This window comes from Rhinichthys klamathensis, unplaced genomic scaffold, assembly GCF_029890125.1.
Source record: "Rhinichthys klamathensis goyatoka isolate OS25496 unplaced genomic scaffold, OSU_Roscu_1.1 h1tg000303l_1, whole genome shotgun sequence".
In the NCBI taxonomy this organism is placed as follows: domain Eukaryota; kingdom Metazoa; phylum Chordata; class Actinopteri; order Cypriniformes; family Leuciscidae; genus Rhinichthys; species Rhinichthys klamathensis.
This window is the reverse complement of record NW_026606822.1, coordinates 4532501-4558057: the sequence shown is the minus strand read 5'-3', so window position 1 is coordinate 4558057 and position 25557 is coordinate 4532501. Positions and strand designations below refer to the sequence as shown.

Here is a 25557-nt window from a genome sequence, read left to right as displayed (position 1 = left end):
GATTGGATTTCATACTTGATTTTTTAGTTTTGATGTGCTTTCGTTAATAATACTGGTTAATAATACGTTCAAAACAGAAACAATCAATGTTAGAAATGTTTCCTTGGCAACTAACTGAAATAAGTTTAAGTTGAGGTACTAAAATGTCTCAAACATAACTGAAATAAAAATAAAGCTAAATAGAAATATTTAAAAGAAAACATGATACAATTAAAATAGACATATGTAATATACACAGTACACACACATTTCCAGGACAACAATAAAGAACATTCACGCAGTTTCCTATAAATAAACCAAACAATTAGTTTATGTTTGTTATTTCGCTTCACAGTAGACTGAATGAATGAATGCCTCTCTACAAATGGCCGCGCGGGTTTGACGACTTTCACTGCGGATGGCAACTAAACCCGCGCATGCGCATTAACCGCGTCCGAGTGCCCGATACAAGATGGCGGAGTCGGTGGGGAGGGAGAGGCGGAGGCGGGTCCGAACCGAATAGAGCAAAGCCTATTGAGGACTCCCATCAAACCTCTCCAAGGTAAGGGATTCAGCCATTGAAGAGCAGCACTAGACCTATGGGCGCGTGGCGGAATGCTCGGGGCACAATAATATCCCCACGGTTGCTGAAAACGTGCGCAGTGCACGCAATAAACAGACATTATAATGCGCAGTGAGCGCGGCGCCTAGTATGCGAGAGCGCGCGCCATCTTGTCGAGCGTTTCCACTAAGCCAAAGTGCGCGCCTAAAATTTTTGGTCGTAACGGTCGAAAATTGACGGGATTAAAACTCAATAAATGAGCAGTTTGACACACTATGGTGATGGCCCTATGTATCTTCGTCCTTTCTGTGCCCAAATGAAGCCAGGTGCCACGCCACTTGGTCTTATTGTACCTGCTCTATCCAGCACATCAGCTTGTGCTGCCGTAGTAGCTCTTTGTTGGATGTTTTTCTCCTCCTCCTTCGGGTTTGTTTTCGGGCGGCTCGATCTGGGGTGGGCGGCGTAGCAGGCGCATGCGTGCCCTTCTTTCGCTCATTTGCGCTCTTATTAACGACGATAAACGCTGTAAACACTTTCGCAGAATAAATTAATGATGTATGGTATGATACCCTGGGTTATCAACCAAGACCCACTGTAATACAATAGGACAATCGTATTGCTATCCGATAATACTGTACCATGTCAACGCCATAGTGCTTTTTGAATGGTTTATTTGTAGGAAAAAACGCCGTTCATGTCTTTTCTGAGATTGAGTGATAAATTACTACCTGTCAGTTTTTAAATGCATGCCAACTCGGGCCAGCGAAATACATTTTAACCGTAAGGTGCCTTTACGTTTACCATGGTATCACTATGATATTCCTCAGAAGTAAAGAGAGAGTGTCACTGTCTATATATAATTTTAAAACATTACCATCAGTGTAACGCTACCATGATACTGAATGTTTACCTATGACGTACCATATTTTCTACAAAGTATGCGTACGGAAATGGGACAACGTATGGTTACTGGAAATCCCATACCAATTACAAACCAGAAATTACCATGGTAACTCTAATCATATCTCATAGCTATGAATAAAATGGGTTTTTTTTTACTCTGTATGTGTAACGTAACTGTTTGAGGATCCAAAGTTTCAGTTTTATTATGTGAAGGTTCATTTCCCTGTAAGTTAGAGTTTTTCTTTCACATTCACCCAAAAAGGTTTAAAGGCATAACGTTACCTCACCCCTAAAAAAAAAAAAAACTGTCATTATTTTATACTACGCGATGCGACGCGATAAAGGGTAAAGTTATCTTTTCCATATTAATCAGAGTTTTTGTCCTAACCAGCCGCTACGGCAAACACAAAGTGTGGCAATGATAATCTCAGGTACTGTTTATAGGCCGGGAGCCAGGTCCACTCCTCAGGATGTTTTTTGCTACCTTTTTTTCACTATTATTTCCTATTATCTTATACCTTGGGCCATCACAAGTTGATAATGACCACCCCCAACTCGGCCCTGTTTGGCCTCAGGGGCCAAAAAACACCCTTTTGGGGAAAAGCTTTTGGCGGAATTATGTAATTGTGAATATTAAGGTACTGCAGCTACATAAATGGTCATATAACCCTAAAATTTTGCATAGTGTATCCTGACACATAGGGGAAACTAGCAGAAAAAGATTCTGGGGATTGCTGCCTTTTTACTGTCAAATATCACCCTCAACATACCCCAAAAGACAAAAAAAAATGTCTGTCCGCCTGACATATTGTCATCAAAGATGATCATTTTCAAGCATTTTATTATACATATAACTGCCACAAATGTACATGAAAAACTTCAAGTTTATAAGCTTCAATTTAAGTCCAAGATGACCTTTCTATCTAGAAGATTACAGCTGGTATAACCAAAGTTCTCCACTGTACCTCAAATCGGAGAAAACGGAATTTTCAACCATTACCATTCCATATGGGATTTTTGCATATGAACAATATATCTAAAAAGAGTTGAGACTTGACTTATCTACTGCTATACTATATGAAGTGAATTGCATGAAAATTGAGTAATGTTATGCCCCTAGGTGGACTGGGGTCAGGGTGCAACATATGGTACATTCACAACAAAATCAATTAACCAAATGTGAGATTTATTAAAGCATAAAATATATATATTTTTATGTGCTTTATTTAATGTTAAAAGCGTGTGATGTGACTTTGAATATCATTAAGTGCTCCCAGCTTTGTAAGTTTAGTTGTAAAAGTAACAATGGATAATTAACCTCAGATCTTGAAATTAAACTTCCAACTGTGAACAAACAAGTGTATTATTTTACAAATATTGTTTTAGTAACTCAGTAGACTTTTTGAATAATGTTTAAATGGTGTAATATTTGTGAATTTGATTATGTAGCCTACTTTTCTTGCGAGTGTCGTCAAGATTACTCCCTGGTGCTGTGCGCTTGCCGCGAGACTCCGCCCACACGCTGTTCTGATTGGCTGTGGGTTTTGATTGATTTTTACGTATCTCGCAGTCGCGTCTAGTGTGGACAAATGTGTCGCTGGAATCTTATCGCATTGCGTCTGGTTAGTACACGGTTTTACAGTACTCAACTATTTTATTGACTATGGGCTGGTTATTTTTATGTCCACAACTTAATTACCTTTTGGGAATTAATAAAATTGAACAGTACTGTTGACTTTTTTGTTTTTGTTTTGATGAGTTATTTGCCTTCAAATGACTTTGTGTTATTTTGACCTATTCAAAATGTTATTATCGGAACTTTAATCTTCTATTTTATTAAGCTTAGGATGTGATTTTTTTTATTTTATTTTTATTTTTTTGTGTGTTTTATACATGCCATGATGTCAGACCCAACCAAACACAACATTTAGGCAGGGCTCAACATAAAAAAAAAATCCCCACTGGCCCCCAGGGCCAGTAGATCAGAGTTTTACTGGCCCCTTCTATATTTTTACTGGCCCTGAAAGAAATAGAAGGAAAAGCACTTTTCCATTAAACTGTATTTATTGTATACATTAGGATTAATTTTTCTTGTCCCCTCACAATGACAGTAAACTAATTATTACATTACATGAGTGATGAGTAATATTACATAGGCCTATTTTCACTTCAAAATGGCGAAATTAGACAAAAGTATTTTAGTTTGCCTGATTATTTTTGTCATTCGTTTAACATTTATGACCTAAAAAAGCTGTCAATGAAGAAAAAATGAAGAACGCGCTGAATCTGATTATAACAAGACTGAAGCGAACACAAATTTGTGTAGCTTACACTTAATCACACATTTTTAGGGGGGCTAGGCAGAAGTTTAGGGGGGAATTTGATTACACTTTAGATAGCCCGTCGGCAGGCCGGTTATGCATTTTGGTCGGCTTTTGTTGGAAATTTCCGGCAAACGAAACAGTACATGCCCTCATCGCCTTTCTCCACCCAGGTGTACTGTGTTTTCCATGACACTAGGAATTAGGACTGGGCGATATGGCCAAAAAAATCATATCTCGGTATTTTTTGGTTAAATGGCGATATACGATATATATCTCGGTAATTTCTACGTTTTTCTATTTGGATAAAGAAAATCTGTATTTATTTAAAAAAAAAAAAATTCACATCCTGCTCAATGATATCCAAACAATATTGATATGAAGGATATGGAAACAAATATAGGGAATGTAATGTAGGCTATGCAATATATTATGTGCAAAAAGGTTGTTAAAATCATATTACATTCTAACATTGTAACATTACAATCTAAAAGCAAAAATAATGCTTTTGTTTTTAAAATGACTAAAGGCTAAACTAAAAATGAAAATAAAAACAAAAGCACAAACTAATTATATTAGCCTGCATTTGATTACCCCATTATAATGCTCACTTTCATAAAAACATACTTGTAGGTTTAAAATTCCACATATGGCACATTTATTGTCTCCAACAACAAATATTTTAGCAATATGTATATTTTAGTCAGAATTATTGCGCTACTCTTCTATTGTGCTCCGTCTGTTTGGCGCGCGTGCTCGCGGCGGCGCTCATTCACGGGAGCTTGAATATTAGAGGAGATTCACTTGCAGAAGCTCGTCCTCTCCTGACAGTGAAATGGACATATTAGTTTGACTTTCTAACATTTACAGATGGAGAATATACCTGTGAAATATAAGTTAAGCACTGAGGAAAGCACCACGTCTCAAACGCATTAAACTGCGCAAGTATTTATCTCTCAGTCAGCAACAGTATCTGTCAGAGCATCTGACAAGGCAAGCTACTTTAAACTTGTTAACTATATCTTACCAGTATAAGCTTGTGTCATGTTTAGGACAAATTGTACTATGTTCTTTCACTGCAGGAGCTCACACTGCGTACTCCGCTATTTTTCAGATGTGCTCGTATCAAACTACTGTATCGAAACGGTATTGCCTCATTCCATATCGTTTAAAAAAAAATCAATATACTGTAGCCTACAAACTCGATTTACCGCCCAGCCCTACTAGGAATGTCCTCTTTCTCGTGTCAGCCTCATAGTTCTTTGACATTTTAACACGTTATAAATAACCTGAAGTAACATTGACAATCTTCGCGCCACTGTATATGACGTTTGCTGTTTGTTTTGCTGATGGCCATTCACTGGCCCGCGTGGGCCAGTGACTGGCCAATCAACTAGCCCGACATACTCTTTTACTGGCCCCGGGCCATCGGGCCATTGCTTATGTCGAGCCCTGATTTAGGGTTAAAGCCTAAGGGTTTGTTCATCCAAACAAAAACAAAAAAATCCCATTATTTACTCTGCCTCCAAGCCATCCTAGGTGTATATGACTTTCTTCATGCAGTTTTGTTTTGCTCTATCCTCTGCATTCGTCAATACATCATGCGTCGGGTCAGAGGTCACTCTTCGAGCAGAACTAGACTCCGGACGGCAGTTACCGGAAGCCAGTGATTATAGTAGTGTTGCACGGTGCACCGATACTTCAAAAGTATCGCGATACTCGGAAATTAAAAACTTCACGATACCTAAATTTATTAGTATCGATACTTCTAAGAATGTCCGCGTTCCAGATTTGTAAGAGAGTATTGCATGTTGGTGTGTGCAACGCACGCTTCCAGTGCCTCCCTATGGACGTCTGTGTTTTTCTCCTCATGCGCGTGTGACAGGGCGCGTGAACTGAACGAGCAGAGAGAGAGAGAGAGAGAGAGAGTGAGCGAGCCCCGGTCGCGCGCGCGCACTCTCTCTCTCTCTGCGGAGCCAGGCGAAAGTATAAACAAGGCTTCACCGTCTCAAAACTAAGCGCTGTCTTGCTCTCTCTCTCTCCCTCGCACATATTAATCAAAATAATTCGACACGATGGTAAGGTCGGGAGACTAAAGTTTCATGTGGAGCATTCGGAGTTGTTTTTTTTTTTTTTTCTGAATTACCGCTGGGTGTAAATTGTGGTAAAATACGTTGCCTTATCTTCTCTGAATCGTTCCGCACATTCAGCTGACATAAACCACACTTTAAATAAACGAAAAAAACTATCCAGTCATGAAATGTTTTCTGTGATGACAGTGGGATGTAACCGCCTGGATAATCACACAACGCGCACACGTCCGATAATGACACGTCCAATTCGCGAACTAATGACTCATTTGAACCGATTCGTTTTAATGAATGGTTAAAACAACTGATCTGTCTGAATCGGTGTATAACTAATCGTTAACACTTTGTAATAAGGTTTCATTTATTACATAAATTACATAAAACAAATAAAAACACTTGTTTTTTCCCCCCGAAAAAGCATATGACTACTTTTTTCCACACAATGCTATCATGAATCGATAAGAGAATCGTTAAAGAATCGGATCGATAAGCAGAATCGTCAGTGGCATTGATATTGATAAAATCTTATGTTTCTTATGATAACTGAGATAATGCTGCTAAATTTATTTATTTTTTTACCTTGAATGTCATTGCTCTAATTTATTTTTTATATTTTTCATATTTCATATTTTGTTCAAATGGTTATTATAGCCTATCTGCTGTTCAAATGTTCATTTATTAGTGTGTTATGATTGGAATGTTGTCCCAGTTTTAAAATAAAGCACAGCAATGATATTTGAGAGTGTTTCTCCCTTTTCAGGAAAGGTATCGAAAAAGTATCGAAATCGCAATTCTTGACTTGGTATCGGTATCGAAACAATAATTTTGGTATCGTGACAACACTAGATTATAGTTTATAATGTTATAAATATGGATATTTTTCTTATAAAAACGCATGGCTGTACTTCAGAAGGCCTTTATTAACCCCCTTGGAGCACTTTTATAATGTGCTTTTTTTGGGCTATAAAATCTCAGGCTCTATTCACTCCCATTATAAAGCTTGAAAGAGCCAGTATTTTTTTTAATATAACTCCGATTGTGTTTTGCTGAAAGAAGAAAGTCATATACACCTAGGATGGCTTGAGGGTGAGTAAATTATGGGATCATATTCATTTTTGGGTCAACTAACCCTTTAATATGACCTTCAGTGCTCTCAGAATTGCAATGCTTTCATTTTGTAAAGATGAAACCTTTTCTATCCTAAGACGGGACAAATGAGGAGCTATGACGAGTGAAAACCACGGAACAGTAAAGGCAGATCCGCCAATGGTCATGTCGCCCACCGGGTCCACGTCACAGCCGGCTCCATTATCGCCCTCGACCAGCAAACCCATCCAAGAGCTCCCAGGTCCGTATCTGTGAGGCCTAAGTGACCAATAATCCCTATGCAGCTGCGCATCTGATTTTTAAGTTTCACTTTCAGATGAGATGATTCAGGCTGGATGGGCCAAATGTTGGAGTAAAAGAGAGAATCGGCCATATTACTTCAATCGGTTCACTAACCAGTCGCTGTGGGAAATGCCTGTCCTTGGGCAGCACGATGTCATTGTAAGTTCAGCCTTCAGAACCAATTAAATCTCATTATTATGAATGTAACATTTAATTTGGGACAGGGTTACTTTGACAAGGTTTTTTGTTTTGTTTATACAGTTTCTTTAGATACAATACCAAATGCGTTATAGTTTTCCTGTGTTATATTTTGTTTCAGCTTTACTTTATTAGTGAAAACTATTTTTAATAATATGATAACAACACTGTCCTGTATTTGCTGTTGTTTCAGTCGGATCCTCTGGGGTTGAACGCGGCTCCTGCCTCTGGCGAGGCATTGAGCGACGCAGGTCTGGGAAACGGGCAGCGCAAAAGACATCCGTCAGAGGATGCTTCTCAAGCGGGCCCTAATAGTTTCAAGAGGCCAAAGGTCAGATTTCTTCCTAATAGCAAAAATAGATGCAAAGTAGCATGCTTATTTGATATTACAAAACAAATTTAGCAACAACTGTTGGTTTTAGTCATTTTTTGTGAATACATTTCCTGATTTTTCTTTGATTTCAGGTTGAGATTCCTGTCACTCCAACCACTCCCACTGTCCCCATTTCTCCCAGCACGCCCGGAGTCAAACCCTGGGCCAACGCCACAGATGATAAACAAAGCCAGGCCAGCGTTCCCGCGCCGGCTCCGTACCGGCCCTCTGTGTGAGTGTGGAGTTCATCTTTTCCAATTCGGCCCATTCTTGCAATGTTACAGTCACTTTGGCTGAAAGCGTCTGCTTTAACCTGTTAAAGGGATTTTTGGGTGAACTATCCCTTTTTGTCCTGGAAGCTGGCCCATTGGCATGCTTTTATATATTGCCTTTTTTCCTATCACATATTTTAGTAATCATCATAAATTAGGTACCATTCGAAAGCTTGAACACTCAAAATTCATCCTGTGAAAACTATTTAAATCGGGCATTGTGTAACAATGGAAACAGTACTTTAAATCCTTTTAATGTGTAAAATTTGTGTGAAAACAACTTCAAATTTGAAACACAACTTGGTTAGTAGAGCTGCACGATTCTGGGTAAATTGAGAATCACTATTTTTTTTATATATATAAAAATAGAGATCATCACGATTCTCCCCTTAACAAAATAGCATGTAATTAATTTACTAGAGGTTCTGACAAAATGTTAATTGCTGCAGTCTATTTAAAAATATTTAATGTGGAATTATTTTTTTTTATTTTTTTTTTTTTTAGCAGTTTGATTGAATGATTCAATGACTTATTAAGACTTCACTTGTTTTATTACTGGATGAATCAGTTGCTGCATCCCAATTAGCATACTATCCGTCCTAAATAGTATTCGAAATTATAATTAGTGTGTCCCAAATCATAGTATGTTGAAATGATTCTTCCAAAGATACCCGGATGGTCTACTTCAGATCCATGCACACTCTAGCGGCTAATATTGCCCACAACACATTGCGCGTTGGACGAGGAGTCGATTAGAACTACAAACGCTAATAAAAAGTGTAAAAAAAACTACAAACATGGCGGATTCGCGACTCCGAGAGGTTTAGATAAGGTGGTTGGAGTGATTAATTATCGGTATTTATCTAACCTGACGAAAATATATTTATTCAATGTTATCCACATTATATTTCATCTGCAACAGCATTGTGAACTTTTGTAATGATACATTTGGTCATTAAGTTTTAAATGCATCATTATGCAAATTGCAAACACATGAGGAGAGTCTCCGCATGAAAACCCCCCGACTGGCAGATCAACATGCTACTACATTTCTCTCAGAAACGGTAGGAAATTAAATTAAATTAAATGTGGAGGATTTTAACTGTGACGAGATGATTGACAGAGCAGTTTAAACGTGACCGGATGCACGTAACTGACCGGATGCACGTAACTAACCGACAGATTTGACTGATTTACTCTATTTTGATCACTGCCGTAGACATCAGTGTTTATATCCGAACTGTATATACTTTTATTCCAGTACTTGTGTAGTAATTTGAAGTATTGTAACAGAAATAATGATACTGTGCGTTTGAAAAGACTGTTTGTGAAGTCAAGTCAAATATATTTATATAGCGCTTTTCACAATACAGATTGTATCAAAGCTGCTTCACAGTATCAATCAAAACAACTTAACAGTGTTTGTTTATTACTGGAAAAGACATCCAAGTTTGGTAGAGCTGATCAGTGGTATGATGGGTCATTTAATTTGAATATCCCCAACTGAGCAAGCCAAAGGCAACAGTGCAATGGAACCGAAAAACTCCATCAAGTGACCCGATGGTGTCCTCAAACTCCATCAGATGACCCAATGGAGAAAATAAAACCTTGGGAGAACCCAGGCTCAGTCGGGGCCAGTTCTCCTCTGGCGTTTATGAAGTAGAGGCCGAATTTACAGTAACTGTAAGATAAAAAATGTATATGAATGCCTGGCTAAATAGATGCGTCTTTAGTCTAGTTTTAAACTGGGAGAACGAGTCTGAGCAACGAACAATATCAGGAAGGCTATTCCAGAGCTTCGGAGCTAAATGTGAAAATGCTCTTCCTCCTTTGGTGGATCTGGATATCCTAGGAATGACCAGAAGCCTAAAATTTAGTGAACTTAAAGAGCGCGATGGATTATAGGGCGATAGAAGATCCGTTAAATAGACTGGAGCTAAACCATTCAGAGCTTTATAAGTCAAAAGCAATACCTTGTAATTAATACAGAACTTTATAGGTAACCAATAAAGTGATGATAGAATCGGTGTTATATGATCATATTTTCTTGATCTAGTAAGAACTCTTTTTGCACTAACTGTAGCTTGTTTATTGAAGATGCAGGACAACCAGCTAATAAAGCATTACAGTAATCTAGTCTCGAGGTCATGAATGCATGAACTAACTTTTCTGCATCAGAAACTGATAGCATATTACGTAGCTTAGCAATGTGAAGCTGTTTCATATAAAAGACAACTGCTCTCTCTGGATCAGCGGCAACACCAACACAGATCTGAATGTTCACTGTGATCGTACTTGTCAGAAGTTTTAATAGACACAGGAATCGTTTTCGTTTAAGAACGCTTGTGTGTTTGAATCGAGATTGCGCCCATATAACAATTAACGGTGCAGCTCTATTGGTTAGACACATGACTTTGATTTTCTAGTTATTTTAGAGTTCATAGTAAGCTCTTTCAGCTGTTGAGCTCTGTTGACACGATACGACTCTGCGCCTTGACATGTCTGAACTGGACTTTGTGTTTCAGAGTGTACTGGGACCTGGACATTCAGACCAACGCTGTGATCCGAGAGCGAGCCCCTGTGAACCACCTCCCTCCACACCCGGAGATCGAGTTGCAGAGAGCGCAACTCACCACCAAACTGCGGCAGCACTACCACGAGCTGTGCTCTCAGCGCGAGGGTGTGTGAGACGCAGCTGTCGTGTTTTACTAAATATGTCCCCATTAAAAAAAAGCTTTACATTCTTCATATGAGAGATTATACATATTAAAGGAGTAGTTCACTTTTAAAAAAACTTTTGCTGATAATTTACTCACCCCCATGTCATCCAAGATGTCCATGTCTTTCTTTCTTCAGTCGAAAAGAAATTAAGGTTTTTGATGAAAACATTCCAGGATTTTTCTCCATATAATGGACTTCCATGGGAACCAGACGGTTCAAGGTCCAAAAGACAGTTTCAGTGCAGCTTCAAAGGGCTTTAAAAGATACCAGACGATGAATAAGGGTCTTATCTAGCGAAACGATCGGCCATTTCAAAAATAAATAGAAAAGTTGAAGTTTAAAAAGCACAAATGATACACGTTCGTGACTCTCCTGCTCGAACTCGTTCATCAAAATGAACGAATCTTTTTTCGAGTCATTTCGTTCATTTCGTTAGTTGAATGAACGAAATGACTCGAAAAAAGATTTGTTCATTTTGACAAATGGCCGATCGTTTCGCTAGATAAGACCCTTATTCATCGTCTGGTGTCGTTTAAAGCCCTTTGAAGCTGCACTGAAACTGTCTTTTGGACCTTGAACCGTCTGGTTCCCATGGAAGTCCATTATATGGAGAAAAATCCTGGAATGTTTTCATCAAAAACCTTAATTTATTTTCGACTGAAGAAAGAAAGACATGGACATCTTGGATGACATGGGGGTGAGTAAATTATCAGCAAAAGTTTTTTTAAAAGTGAACTAATCCTTTAATACCAGTGTAGCAAAATCAGCATTGTAGTGTTTTTGTCATGTCACCCACCTCCATATTCACAGCCCATTTTATTCTGAGTAAATGTTAACTACTCTTTATGAATGCGTTGCAAAGCTACCGGATGGAAAGTAATATTGAAACTGCAGCCGTCTCAAAGTTTGAATCTTATAAAACATTTGGCTGAAGAGGATGAGCTCCATAAATATTTGTTACTAGTTTATAAACTTTATATACTGGTGTCAGTAGAATGTTGTTGTTTGTTTAAAGAAATTAATACTTTTATTCAGCATGGATGCATTAAATTGATCAAAAGTAGAAATTGATATTTTCTTTCTATTTATCAAAGAATCCTGAAATTTATCACAAAAATACGAAGCACACAACTGTTTTCAACATTGATAATAATCATAAATGTTTCTTGAGCATCAAATCAGCATATTAGAATGATTTCTGAAGGATCATGTGACACTGAAGACTTGAGGAATGATGCTAAAAATTCAGCTTTGTATATTCAAATAGAAAACGGTTATTAATTGTAATACTATTTCACATTATTATTGTAATTTTGATGAGTAAATAAATGCAGCATTAATGAGCAGAAGAGACTGCTTTCAACGCATTCAAAAGTCCTTCTGACCCTGAACTTTTGAATTGTGTAGTTGTAATTTAGAGATTATTATTTAGAAATAATTTGAGATTGACTAACTTTTTAGGCATAGAGCCTCCGCGGGAATCCTTCAACCGCTGGCTTTTGGAGAGAAAGGTGTTGGATAAAGGGCCGGATCCACTCTTACCCAGCGAGTGCGACCCGATCATTTCCACGTCTATGTTCAGAGAGATCATGAACGACATCCCCATCAGGTACTAAAACATCACTGTTCATCAAATAACCAAGTTCCTTTTTGTTTCTGTGTTGCATATTTCAGTATGGAAATGCTTTTATAATTTTCTAACTTGCCTCCCAACAATGTTAGGCTCTCTCGCATCAAATACAAGGAAGAGGCCAGGAAACTCCTGTTTAAATATGCAGAGGCGGCCAAGAAAATGATTGACTCCAGGTAATTATTCATGTTGGTTGCTAAGGTTTTGAGACTAACATGAACGTTGCATGAAAGTATATTTCATGTTTGCACAGAAATGCAACTCCTGACAGTCGGAAGGTGGTGAAGTGGAACGTCGAGGACACGATGAACTGGCTGAGACGAGACCATTCTGCCAGCAAGGAGGACTACATGGTACAATCTCAGTTTTGTTCAGAGCTGCCCACCTAGACAGCATTTTAAGGCGTACATGTGTATGACTGTAATGGATCATTCCTCAGGATCGGCTCGAGCACTTACGGAAGCAGTGCGGCCCTCACGTGGCGGCTGTGGCGAAGGACTCTGTTGAGGGCATCTGTTCAAAGATCTATCACATTTCTGCAGAATATGTGCGCAGGATCCGCCAGGCTCACCACACTCTACTTAAAGAGTGCAACATCTCAGGTAGGAGATGGAAATGGCAAGCAGAATGCAAAGAATAACAAATTATTTGAAATAAATCCTGTGGTGGGAAAAAGATGTGTTCTAACATTTAAAAGGCAGATATATTTTTTCATATATAAAGACCCAATTTATACTGTGACACATTAACATTATAAATGAGTAAAAAAAAAAATCTATTATGTTCCATTATTAATTTTTTCCTATTCACTCTAGTACTGTACTGTAGGGTCAAATTTTCGTGTTACGATAATTGCTGAAGCATTTATCATGGTATACAGTATTATTTCAATATGATTGTAATAATATCATTGAAATAAGTTGCAAAAAAAAAGGTGTTGTCATGCTATAACAGGTTTAATAACTTTTTTCTTACAACAAAAAGAACTCTGAACATTTAAATAGAATCAAATAATAAATAAAAATGTATAAAGTAAACAAATGTTTCAAACGGATTAAAGTGCAAAAGAATTATAAAGAACAATAGGTAACACTACAATAAGGTCCAATTAAGTGAACATTAGTTAATGCCTTAACATTAACAATGAATGAGCAATAGCTGCATTTGTTACAGAAGTTATTGTTCTTTGTTAATGTTAAATAAATGCAACTAATCATTGTTAGTTTAAAGAATCTTCTATATATTTGTAAATACAAAACAGTTTAGTCTCTTAAGGTGATGATACACAGGGCAACTTTTTGAGCAATGTTGCTGGGCAATCTTGCCGAGTGATTGTTGCTAGGGCACTTTCCCATTGAAAATGGGCAATACATTTCTATCTGGATGATTTAGATCGGTCGTGGGCCCTGTGTCTCATCTAGTTGCCCGTTGACGGCAACATTGCCCGGGAACATTGCTCAAAATGTTGCCCTGTGTATCATCACCTTTAGTCTGTTTTTCTTCTAAGTTGATTTTTTTAAATAGTGTAAGCCCGGCTCAATCGATCCAACGGCGGCATTCGATCAGCGGGTGAAGCTCTCTGCGTGTTACTGTCTTTCCGTGTGGCAAAGTAAATTAATTAAATGAAATAAATGTTTTCATGTATTAACTCGTTATTTCATCTGACTCCATAAATGAAAAGGTTTTAATGATATCTGTGCATCATTAAATGTCAGCGAATCTTTGACTATTCTTTTTAACTCTTTACTGAAAATAATGTCAGAGTCGATTAGAATAAAATCAAATGTTTACCATTTATTATGTCAGGTAAATGTATCATGCCAACTTTATAATCAGTTCATAGATAATAGATACAAAACATCAAATGCTCTGGAGTAAAGAGAGAAGATGCAATACCTTGACATTATAAAATACATGATGTGAAGTGTTTTGCTTACACTTACTGGTCTGAGTTACAAAATCACGCCGAGACTCTTGTTGCATTTCATTATATAGACGACAAACCTCTTTCACATGGAAACATCTGCTAACAATGCGAATTTGCATTCAGAGGTCACACCTTTTGAGAGCAGGAGGCCATTTGCCTGGAAGACCCACCCTCCTTTGTTTGCAAGTTATCTCTAAACTCTTAAAAACTTAATTACCTTTTGTTTTACTTCTTTGGGAATGAGACCTTTGTACCAGTCGCACTGATACATTTCAAATGATACCAAACATGTGTAATACTGTATGATAATTATTCACATTAAACCATATAGATTTTTTGGGGGAATTTCAGGTGTTCTCAGCATGATAGAAAGAGGGAACTGGGGAATGGGGGGTCAATAGCCTGACTACGTCAGACTTCGTACTTCCGCTCAATTTCAGTTCGGTTCTGTACTCAGTCTGAGATAGCGACCTATCTCTCAGTTTTCCTCCGGCCTGAAAACAGCCGGCCAATCAACGAACAGAGGGCGGGCTGAGAGCCGTGACGTAGACGCTAAGTGCCGAGTTTAAGATTGTATTTTAGGTTAGGAAAATGGAAAACGACCGCGGATATGGAGACACGGGATGCAATTCGCTCTGTTGTGGAGAATATTCCCGGCATTTGCAAACTGAAGCCCGAACAAGAAGAGTGCTTGTTAAACATTTTGAATGGAGGTGATGTTTAAGTTGGAGAGAGAGGTCATTGCGTTATGTGATTGGCTTACGGGTAACCAATGATTTATACTTCAGACAAGCGCCCCCGTGAGAAAGAAAACACTTTTCAATTATGCCATTCCAGACTCTGTCTACGAAGCAAAGCGAAGTAGCAGAGTTTGGTATTACCAGGCTAGGGGGTCAAGGGAAAAAGATGTAGATTAGGATTGCTTAGGTGAGACTTGCGTCTCGAATGGTGGTGAGAACTTCATAAGAGAGAGTTCAAATGTTAATTTCCTTTTTCTCAGAGAGTAGCTCTCTCTTCCAGTTTCTCCAGTTTTACAATAGCACTTCTTATGATGTTGAATTTGAATCAGCCGTGTATTAACCTATGAAACTGTTATGGCAATTAATTTAAATAAAATCAGTCAAATACAGGTAGGAGATGGAGATATCCATGAATCTGGAAAATGGTCAGTGAGAGTTTCATTGTTAGACAAAAATCGACCAACTCCAAAAAAAGTTTGAATTTTTGGCCCTGGTGCCAATATTCGCTCTTGGTTTGACTTCGTTTAAAGCCCCTCTGAACTACTCTTCTTGCTTTAAAGTGGACGTCACCGAGTCGACGGAGGTTCAGGACCGGCTGGTGTATTGTTATCCAGTCAGACTGTCCATCCCGTCTCCTCCTCAGCCACGTGTCGAGCTGCACTTCGAGAATGACTTCTCTTGTCTGCGGTATAAAGGGGAAATGGTGAAGGTCAACCGTGGTCATTTTAACAAATTGGTGTGTACATGCTAACACAAGCTCAAAACCAATTAAAACCAGAAACTTACACTTAATTGGATTCTTATTTTGTTGCATTTCTTTCTCTGGCATAAACAGGAACTCCTTTATCGATACAGCTGTATAGATGACCCAAGGTTTGAAAAGTTCTTGTCTCGTGTGTGGTGCCTTATCAAAAGATACCAGGTAAGACTCGAATTTACAAGTATTGGTAAGCAATCAGGAAAGCAAATGCGGCATCAATGTGTGTTTCCACCCTCTTGTGAATTACAGGTGATGTTTGGCTCTGGTGTGAACGAGGGGTCTGGCCTGCAAGGGGCGCTGCCTGTCCCCGTCTTTGAGGCTCTCAACAAAAAGTTTGGAGTGACATTTGAGTGCTTCGCTTCTCCACTGAACTGCTATTTCAAGCAGTTCTGCTCCGCGTTTCCAGACATTGACGGCTTCTTTGGATCTCGAGGGTATGTAAATGAGTTCTTGATTGTCACACAATGAAAAGTGACATTTCAACAGATTTTGAGGATCATAGTAATACATTGCTTTGCTGTCATGACTCGTGTATATTTTACCATGTACATGTCATGGTAAATGTGTACACAAACACACATGCACATATATATATATATATATATACAGTGGTGTGAATAAGTTATTACCCCCATGCTAAAGTTGCCTAAAAAGAGGAATAAAAAATCATCTTTTGGAAATTGATCTTAATGCCTTAATTAGAAAAATGAGGAAAAATCCAACCTTTAAGGACACCAATTTTCTTTGTGTATGAATAATGTATCATAAATAAATAAATGTTCTTCCTTAAAATACAGGGTGCATAAGTCAGCCCCCCCCTATGTTAAATTCCCATAGAGTCAGGCAGATTTTTAGTTTTAAAGGCCAGTTATTTCATGGATCCAGGATAATATGCATCCTGATAAAGTTCCCTTGGCCTTTGGAATTAAAATAGACCCACATCATCACATTCCCTTCACCATACAGGGCTCGAAATTAACTTTTTTACCTGGTAGCACTGGTGCTCCCAACTTCAAAAAGTTAGGAGCACCAGCAAAAATTTAGGAGCACCCACCAAATTTGACTTTTAGCTCTGCCAGAAGAGCGGAACGACCGGCAGCATTCTGATGATTAAAAGCCTTAATAATCGAACCTGATTTGTTTTCCACACACTTGTCCCTGCATTTTTTTGTGCTTGGCACTCTCTCCTTGTTTAACCAAGCTCTTGCGCTTAAAATTTATTGGTTTTCGGTGGTGGCCGATGGACATTGTCATCCTTTCTTGCCCTGTTTTTTTTTATTTTTTTATTAAAGCTGTGATTTTACCACTGTAGGCCTATTTCATAGCTTTGTAAGATAAAATCCTTCTTTGCTAAACCTAATCATCATTTTGGTATATCATCATATCAATATCAAAAACTACAATAATAAAGTAGCATTAAAAAGTTTATTTTAACTAATATTCTACCATATACAATTGAATACAATTAGCAGCTAGCTAACAACAACTTGATTTGCACTTTTTGTTTCTGGTTTCACCTCACTCCAGTCTAAACTAAAAGTTTTGGGTTTTTTGGTAAGCTTTCTTCACATTGTCATATAAATAACCTGAATACTGTAGTTTATTAAGGTTAAATCTTCCTAACCACTCTTACTAAAAATAAATGGGGTAAGCACACTTACATTCTCATTTTAAGAGGTGTTCTGAGTAAATGTGGTTTGATTGGTTAACATTAGTTAATGCATTAGGCTAACTAACATGAACCATGAGCAATACATTTGTTACTGTATTTATGAATCTTTGTTAATCTTAGTTAATAAAAAATACAACTGTTCATTGTTTGTTCATGTTACTTCACAGTGCATTAGGCTAACTATGTTAACACATCATCTTTTGATTTCAATAAGGCTACTATTAATGATTAAATTAGCATTAACAAAGATTAATAAATGCTGTAGAAATGCAGTTTATTAATAGTTAATGTTAACTAATGTAGTTAACTAGAGTTTAATAAATTTAACTTTATTGTAAAGTGTTACCGATTTGTTATACACCGATGCCAGACGTCTCGTGAGTTCAGTGTTGGACAGATCAGTTGTTTTAACCATTCATTAAATGGAATCAGTTCAAAGGAGTCATTAGTTCGCGAATCGCACGTGTCATTAGCGGACGTGTAGGCTACGGTACGCATTGTTGTGTGATTATCCCAGCAGTTTAGGACATCGCACAAGATTTGTGTCAACACAGAAAACATTTCATCACTGGATAGTTTGTTTTGTTTATTGAAATTGAGGTTTATGTCAGCTGAATGTGCGGAACGCTTTTTTTTTGTTGCACAATTCACACCCTGGGGTAATTCAGGAGAAAAATCTCCGAATGCTTCACGTGAAACTTCGGTCTTCTTACCTTTTACCATCGTGTCAATTCTCGATTTCGATTAATATGCGTGAGGGAGGGAGAGCAAGACTGTTTGAAGACTGTGAGAGTGCGCGCGCGCGACCGTCTCTCTCTCTCTCTCTCTCTCTCTCTCTCTCTCTCTCTCTCTCTCTCTCTCTCTCTCTCTCTCTCTATGCTCGTTCTTTCAGTAATATGAGCCCTGTCACAAGCGCAGCAGTCAGTCATCTATCACTCACCGATCAAATAAGGCTTTGGCGGTCGCCAAAAAAAATTCAATGCAGGAAAAACCTTGTTTCATCTTCTCTTATTCAGCCTTTTAGTCGCGCGGTAGTCAGCTCCCTGTCACGTGACAACGGAGCGCAGCGTAAGTGAATGGGAGTGATTGACAGCTAATATTAACCTATTTAAAATCTGCTTTAAAGTTAGGAACGTAAGGATGAAGTTTGATTGGATGTAATCGTTGGATAGAATGATGGTCCGGCCACCGCGTATCAGTGCACATAAGGTACACACTGAGCAGTAATTTGCGAACGTTTTGTAGAGAAATAAAAACAGGTCGCACCACAACCATTATTTGCACTCGCACAGATGTTTCCAAATATATTTTTAGGTCGCACAGATAAAATTTCAGGAGCATATGCGACCAAAATGGTCGCAATTTCGAGCCCTGCCATACCTAGAGATTGGCATGGGGTACTTTCCATAAGATCATCTTTCAATGCAAATCAAACCAGCTATTAGGCTAACTGAAATAACACCATGCCAATCTCTAGGTATGGTGAAGGGAATGTGATGATGTGGGATATTTTAATTCCAAAGGCCAAGGGAACTTTATCAGGATGCATATTATCCTGGATCCATGAAATAACTGGCCTTTAAAAATAAAAATCTGCCTGACTCTATGGGAATTTAACATAGGGGGGGCCTGACTTATGCACCCTGTATTTTAAGGAAGAACATTTATTTATTTATGATACATTATTCATACACAAAGAAAATTGGTGTCCTTAAAGGTTGGATTTTTCCTCATTTTTCTAATTAAGGCATTAAGATCAATTTCCAAAAGATGATTTTTTATTCCTCTTTTTAGGCAACTTTAGCATGGGGGTAATAACTTATTCACACCACTGTATATATGCAGTGTTGTGCCTGAACGCATTCATGAACTCGTTCATATTTTGGGCGAACGTGAACTAAACGTACTGTATTACTGCCTGATGAACGTTACTGTGAACTCGTTCATTCTGGTGTCTGTGAACGCACGCTCACTCAGTTTAACTTCGTTTAATAGGGTGCCAGATTTCTATAGAGCCTTCCAGGCGAAAACCTGACTAAAACACACCATAAACAGGCCTTAATATGTAGCGAAAAAAACACCCAATCTGGCAACACCAGCCACTAGTGTCGCACCGCCGCATGCGTCATCAAAACAAAAAGCAGCATGTAGTCGACAAGGCGTCCTATGATCATTAAAATTAGTTTTATGACAAGGTCGTGAGGATGGGGAAAATCTTACACAAAATCTTCTGTGCAAACTTAGTTCAAAATTGTGAAAATTGAACTAGTTAATTTTTAAATTTGTGAACTGAACTTTGAACTAGTTAATGTAGAAAGTGAACTTTCCCAACACTGTATATATGTATGTCACGAATGTAATCAAATTATAATTAATCTGTTATTGCCGTTATATAAAAGCAAGCGTAACTTGCTTTACCGTTTCCTCATGTCTGTCCTCACAGGCCGTTTTTCAGCTTCTCTCCGGCCAGTGGCTCATTTGAGGCAAACCCTCCGTTCTGTGAGGAACTCATGGACAACATGGTGACACGCTTTGAGGTGTGTGACTCTTAGTCTCGCCCCCAAATTCATTAGCTTGGAATATCGTCATATAAAATGTCCCATTCTGATTCTCATTGTCTTCATCTTTCTCAGGATCTTCTGGAACGCTCCAGCGAGCCACTGTCCTTCATCATCTTTGTGCCAGAGTGGCGTGACCCGCCGACCCCTGCGCTGACACGGATGGAGTCCAGTCGCTTCCGAAGGCACCAGATGATCGTGCCCCCCTTCGAGCACGAGTACCGCAGCGGCTCGCAGCACATCTGCAAAAGGTCAGACATTTGTTGGTAGGGCTGGGCCGTGTGAAGTTGTATATCATGGCGACGACGATATAAACGTGTCTGTATATTAGATTCGTGTATTCGCTCTTAAAGGGTAACTAAACCCCTGGTCAGAGCCTGACTCCACCCACTGGCAATATTTGAAAAATGTTGAAAAAATGGGCAGACCCCAGAGGAGATAGAGGGGACGAACCGAGGGCGGGGCTGAGCGGGGGGGGCGTGCACCTGAGACCCGCAGTGACAGATGCTGTCAGACTCTAAAATGGAGTGACTGGAGTGACGCAAGTAGCTTTGCAGCAGAGCGGTAATTTGAAGTCGAGGACTTTTCTCCCCCACCTTCACCTGAAGTGGAGGAGGGTGAATTGTCTGTGGACACAGGGCCATATCAATTCGAGCCGCTGGCTCAAACTGCGGTCTTAACTCCCGCGTCGCGATCGGCATCTGATGAGTTTTGTCGAGTTTGTCAATAGCGCGCGTTCTCTGTAGGCATATATTCATATTGATATTTTGCCGCTATGTGAAAAAATCCAGCAAAATGCGCCGGCGCGTTTGTCGACCCCAGAGGATTAACTTTAGCATAACCATAAATTGTGATTAAAATATACATGCTCACTCACATCATGACGCCGCAGCGGTGGTGGAGTCCATGCAGGAGGAGCAGTGTTTGGCACTCCGTGAGCTGTGTGGAGAAGCCCATGTCCACCTCTACTCCGTTACCATCCTGACCACTGTACTAAATACAGATAAATCTACGCTAACTTGAAGCTATCCTAACTGTACTATGCTACTAACTAACTAACTAGGCTACACAAAATAATCTAAATAACTATATAAATGCTATGCTAAATGGATGCTAAAATACTCTATCCTGATCGTTTTCAATACTCGTAATTCCAACTCTTGACTCGCAGTGGTTTTGACGAAACAAGATGGTTTTTATACTGCCAAGGGCGTGGTGAGCTGGAACCTGCTTACTCAGCTCTCACCGCTTACATCACGAAGCACCGCAAACATCCAATAGGAAAATTCAACTGCAGGAGCCACCGTTCAAACTGAAGAGGGCAGCACTCAGATGTTTTTTTACACCATATATTGTAGAATTAAAACACTTTATACCCAAATGTCAAAAAAGTTACTCGAATCAATGATCAGCACTAATAAAGCCCCATTCTTACAGATCATTAACTAAAAAAAGTTGGTTTAGTTAAAGTAACAGCAGCCTAATAAACCTTTTTATTATAGGTCACGCACAGCATCATATCATAATTTACTGGTAATGTTTTAACTTCTCATACTGCTAAATTGCCAGAACCAATTTACTGGTATTTTTAAAAGGTCCTGTTCACACATGATCTTTTAATGGTAATTTTCCAGTAAATACTATGTGTGAAAGGGGCAAATGTCACAATTCTGACTTTTTTATTTTATTTTTTCACTACTGTTGAATTTATATAGTTTTCTCAGAATTGTAAGATATAAACTGGCAATTATGAGAGAAAAGTCACAATTGTGAGATAAAAAATTGCAATTACATTTTTTATTTTTTATTACGTGCCAAAAACAAGCTTCCATAATATCGTGATGTATATCATTAACGTGTAATAAAATTTCTCAGATGTAAGATTTCTTAGATTTTGGTCCCATCGCCCACCCCAATGTTTTGTCTATTTCCTTGTTCTAGTGGTGTTTCATTGCTTGTTTACTGCACGAAACATGGTTTAACTTGTGGTTTGCGCTCTTGACTTTGTGTCTCTCAGAGAAGAGATGTACTACAAGGCCGTCCATGGAACAGCAGTCATTTTCCTCCAAAACAATGCTGGCTTTGCCAAATGGGAGCCCACTACAGAGAGAATCCAGGAGCTCCTGGGGGCGTATAAGATCTCCGGGCGTTCGTTGCCCTCACCTGGTCCCTCTTCAACCAGTACCGGAGATAAAGACTCCAAACCGGCCCAGGAACGAACCCCTAGGAGTCAAGACAACAGCAGTCCTGTTGACAAGACTGCACCGGACACAACAAACATTTAGACACGGCGCTGGGCGTGTGGACACCTGTATGTATGTTCATGGGAAAGAGTCTGTGATTATATGAGAGGTATAATATTGGGTTTGGGTGTTCACGTGAGAAGAAGACTCATGTCTGTTTACTTTCTTCCGCATCTATTATTTAATATTATTTGTTTTAGGGGTTTGAGTCTCATAATGGTTGAGATTTTTTTATCAGTCTATAGATAGTTTGGTCACCTTTTTTGTTGTCTTTTTTTTTTTTTTTTTTTTTTTTTGAGATGGTAAATGTAGTCAAGCATATCATATTCTTTCTTTTTTTGTTGTTGGCCTTTTTGGGTGCGTCTCATTAAACCATGTCATATTTCACACCAAGATCAAAAGGAAAAAAATTTGCATAAAGAAAATGAAGCTTTTTTTTTTCATAAATTTTCAGTTTTTGTAGTTCTCATTCTCAATGGTGTTTAAACCTTAGTAACATTATTTTCATTCATTATACAGTTATTATTTACTGTATTATTACAGTTTAAAGGTTACTGTTACAATGCTATTTAAAAAACTAAAATCAGCCTAAATTGATTTAAACACAACGGCATGTATTCGCATTGGGGTATCTTTACTGAAATACATTCTGCATACTTTTTTTTTTTTTTTTTTTGCATTATAATATATAGAAATATTGTAACAATGCAAAAAAAAAAAAAAATCGTCCTCAAATAGGCTTCATTTTCCAAACAAAATAACAATTCTTTCTGCTACTTTTGGAGTGAAATATGACAGGCTTTGTGACATTCACGCTTTAACTTTGTGCTTTTCTCACTGGCAGGAATATGAAGCTGTCATAGAGTTGAGGCACCGATGTTTGTCTGTTGTTCTTTTTAGATAATTCTGTGTCAGAAGACGATCGGCGATCAGGCAGCTATGTTTAAAAGCCTTCATCATGACATCATGCTTCTCAGATCAATAGTTGGCTCCTGTTACACCCATTTGTTTTCCTAATTCATAGGAATTCATAGGCGTTCCTTTCCAAGTTGAGTGGTTATGTTTGGTTTCTTCATGATAGAATATATATTGTGTGTGATAACAAAAGATCAGTAAACAAGCAGAAAAGTAGTCATCCATCTGCAGTTAAATCCAGTCCGTTTTCTTTTATTCCTAAAATATTGTACAGAACACAATAGCAAATCTAAAAAATAGTTTTTTGTACCTTTATTGCGCTCTTCTTTTCTGTACAGTACAAGCCTTTGTGAACCTTAAGTCCTATTGTGGCATTCCGGGTCACATCAATTGTAGCATTTAGCGAGTGGAAAAAGAAAATTTCTTATCAGTTATGAAAGCATTATTCCAACGGTTTGTGGTTTTATTGAAAAATCATTTAGCTCCTAAATATGGCGTACGCCCCTCGTTTTTCTCCGGTGAGTCTACCTCTCATTTCGGGTGTTTTATAATTGAGAGCACCGATACCTGGAAACTCGAACAAAGAAAAGCAAACAAGGCTTATTCTTCCTCTAATAAATGCATCGGCGTCCGGTTATTCGAATTGGTTGCTATTGCCTTGATTTCACTGTTTCGTGTATGTGAAAAGTGCTTTAAAAGTTGACTCTTTTCTTCTAATCATAGAAATTTGTTTACATAATATTGAGTTTAAATTGTATCACTGGGCAGCGTTTTGAATGTACATTTTAAAAAAGGAAAAGAGAAGTTATTGATCGAAATTGTTGCTACAATTGGACTTTAAATATTGCGATTATTAACACTACAATGGTGTTTTTTTTGTTTTTGTTTTTTTGCCATGTTAATACGCATGTAGTAATTCGTATTGTATACTATCACTTTATTAAACCCAATCACTTCCATCTGTAAGTAAGTATAGGTTTGTTTTTTTCACTGGACTACATTGTCTTGTAGCCAAACTTGGGAAATGGCTTTTATATTAGGTTTAAAAGCATTCCAGTGGTTTGACGCGTAATGTAACCCAGTTTGCCATTTTTAAAATCCAACATAACATCACATTGAGCATCGGGCACTTGTTGGATTTCCTAATCCCAGAGTGGATCACCAGCAAATCTGTAGATGTTGTACAGAACATGGGTATGAAGTTTGTTGTTTTCCCACACGGCTGTTGTGAGTCTATTTGAAAAGAACACAAAAGATGTCTTTTTCACCATGGTTTTTTTTATTATTTAACTTTTTGGTTCTAAACTGTTTATGAATTATAGAATTTATGAAATAGTTGTTTTAAACTAAACCAAAGTGTTATTAAAAAAAAGGAGGAATTTATCTTGTATCTTTAAAGTAGAACCGTGTACGATTGCATCAGTAATGCATAAAGTGTAACCAGCAAAAACATCCATTTATCCATAACTTTATTTTTATAATTCTCTTTTTGTTCTTTGTTTTCTTACAAAAAGTGTGTTTAGGTTTTTATTGTGCATGACCTGATATTTTGCTTTACAAAAAAAAAACAATATATAAATTGTACAAATCTATATTGTTTAGTTAGTTGTACGCTTTGCCACACTAGGCTTTTAAACGATTTGCATTTATCAGTCATGTTGATTGATTTATATTTGGTCGCCATTGCGTTTGTTGATTCAATGTCCTCTAAAATGCCATGAATGTCTCCCCTGTAATCTTATTCTGATAAAGACAAAGATTCAGTGAATGTAAATATGTCTGTGCTTATATAATTTGTTTCTTCTACCTGTATATTATCAGTGTTGTGGCATTTCCCATCACCTAAAGTGGTATAAAGATTTTCCTCTGAATCAGAAAAGCTCTCAGTAAAATATTGAAATCATAAACCTATCTCTGGCATTTTGTTATAATATTTATTGTACATACTTTGTCTTGGCTGGTGCTCACACAAGTGTCTTCAGCTTGAAATTTGCTGATGCAAATTGCTGAACAAAAAAGTACCATGGTATTACTTATGGAAAAGTTTGTATGAAATACACACCGATAGCAAATCATGAAAGTATGGCTTTGTATTGAGAACACAGTTTTACATTTGAAATGTAACATTTGTAGAGAAAATATTTATCTGAACGTGTAGCTTCCGTGCCACAACAATGATGGCCGCTCGGTCCGTGTAAGCGAACCTGAAGTGTGACCACGCCCATGATCGGGATGCGCATGCGCACTGCAGAACTCAGACTTTTATTTTGAAATCCGTGACAGAAAGTGCGATAGTCGATTACA

At 38.1% G+C, this 25557-nt stretch overlaps 2 protein-coding genes and 1 long non-coding RNA gene across 6 annotated transcripts in view; 2 read left to right on the top strand and 1 right to left on the bottom strand.

Annotated features, from left to right (window-relative positions):
* Window positions 1-11242, bottom strand: part of LOC130104159 (uncharacterized) — a 217174-nt gene extending 205932 nt beyond the window's left edge. Inside the window, exon 1 of the long non-coding RNA XR_008809439.1 lies at window positions 11191-11242. This is a non-coding gene — a long non-coding RNA (uncharacterized LOC130104159). The remainder of the gene's footprint in view (window positions 1-11190) is intronic.
* pcif1 (phosphorylated CTD interacting factor 1) lies at window positions 306-22604 on the top strand. Of its 2 annotated transcripts, none has more exons than XM_056270575.1 (16): window positions 306-541; window positions 7039-7203; window positions 7279-7403; window positions 7636-7773; window positions 7908-8047; window positions 10613-10767; window positions 12270-12417; window positions 12531-12614; window positions 12692-12791; window positions 12878-13040; window positions 15666-15841; window positions 15941-16027; window positions 16115-16299; window positions 19981-20074; window positions 20171-20346; window positions 22113-22604. In XM_056270575.1, exons 2-16 carry the CDS (start codon window positions 7080-7082, stop codon window positions 22378-22380), a joined length of 2163 nt encoding a protein of 720 aa, XP_056126550.1. In that variant the 5' UTR covers window positions 306-541; window positions 7039-7079; the 3' UTR covers window positions 22381-22604. The 2 variants fall into 2 exon arrangements, with proteins under 2 accessions (XP_056126550.1, XP_056126549.1); XM_056270574.1 differs by having other exon boundaries at window positions 307-541; window positions 7061-7203.
* A 2948-nt stretch (window positions 22605-25552) lies between these two features.
* Window positions 25553-25557, top strand: part of LOC130104151 (deoxynucleotidyltransferase terminal-interacting protein 1) — a 6093-nt gene continuing 6088 nt past the window's right edge. For 2 of the 3 annotated variants that reach the window (XM_056270601.1, XM_056270599.1), the window contains exon 1: window positions 25553-25557. This exon is cut by the window's right edge. The gene's annotated coding sequence lies outside the window, so the exon portion shown is untranslated. The other variant, XM_056270600.1, reaches the window with a different exon arrangement.

Bases quoted from the DNA above. Each gene is read 5' to 3' on its own strand.
- pcif1 (XM_056270575.1), top strand. From the start codon at position 7,080: ATGACGAGTGAAAACCACGGAACAGTAAAGGCAGATCCGCCAATGGTC. The intron at 7,404-7,635 runs GTAAGTTCAGCC...CTGTTGTTTCAG, and splicing joins TTGGGCAGCACGATGTCATT to TCGGATCCTCTGGGGTTGAA. The intron at 13,041-15,665 runs GTAGGAGATGGA...CTTGCTTTAAAG, and splicing joins TAAAGAGTGCAACATCTCAG to TGGACGTCACCGAGTCGACG.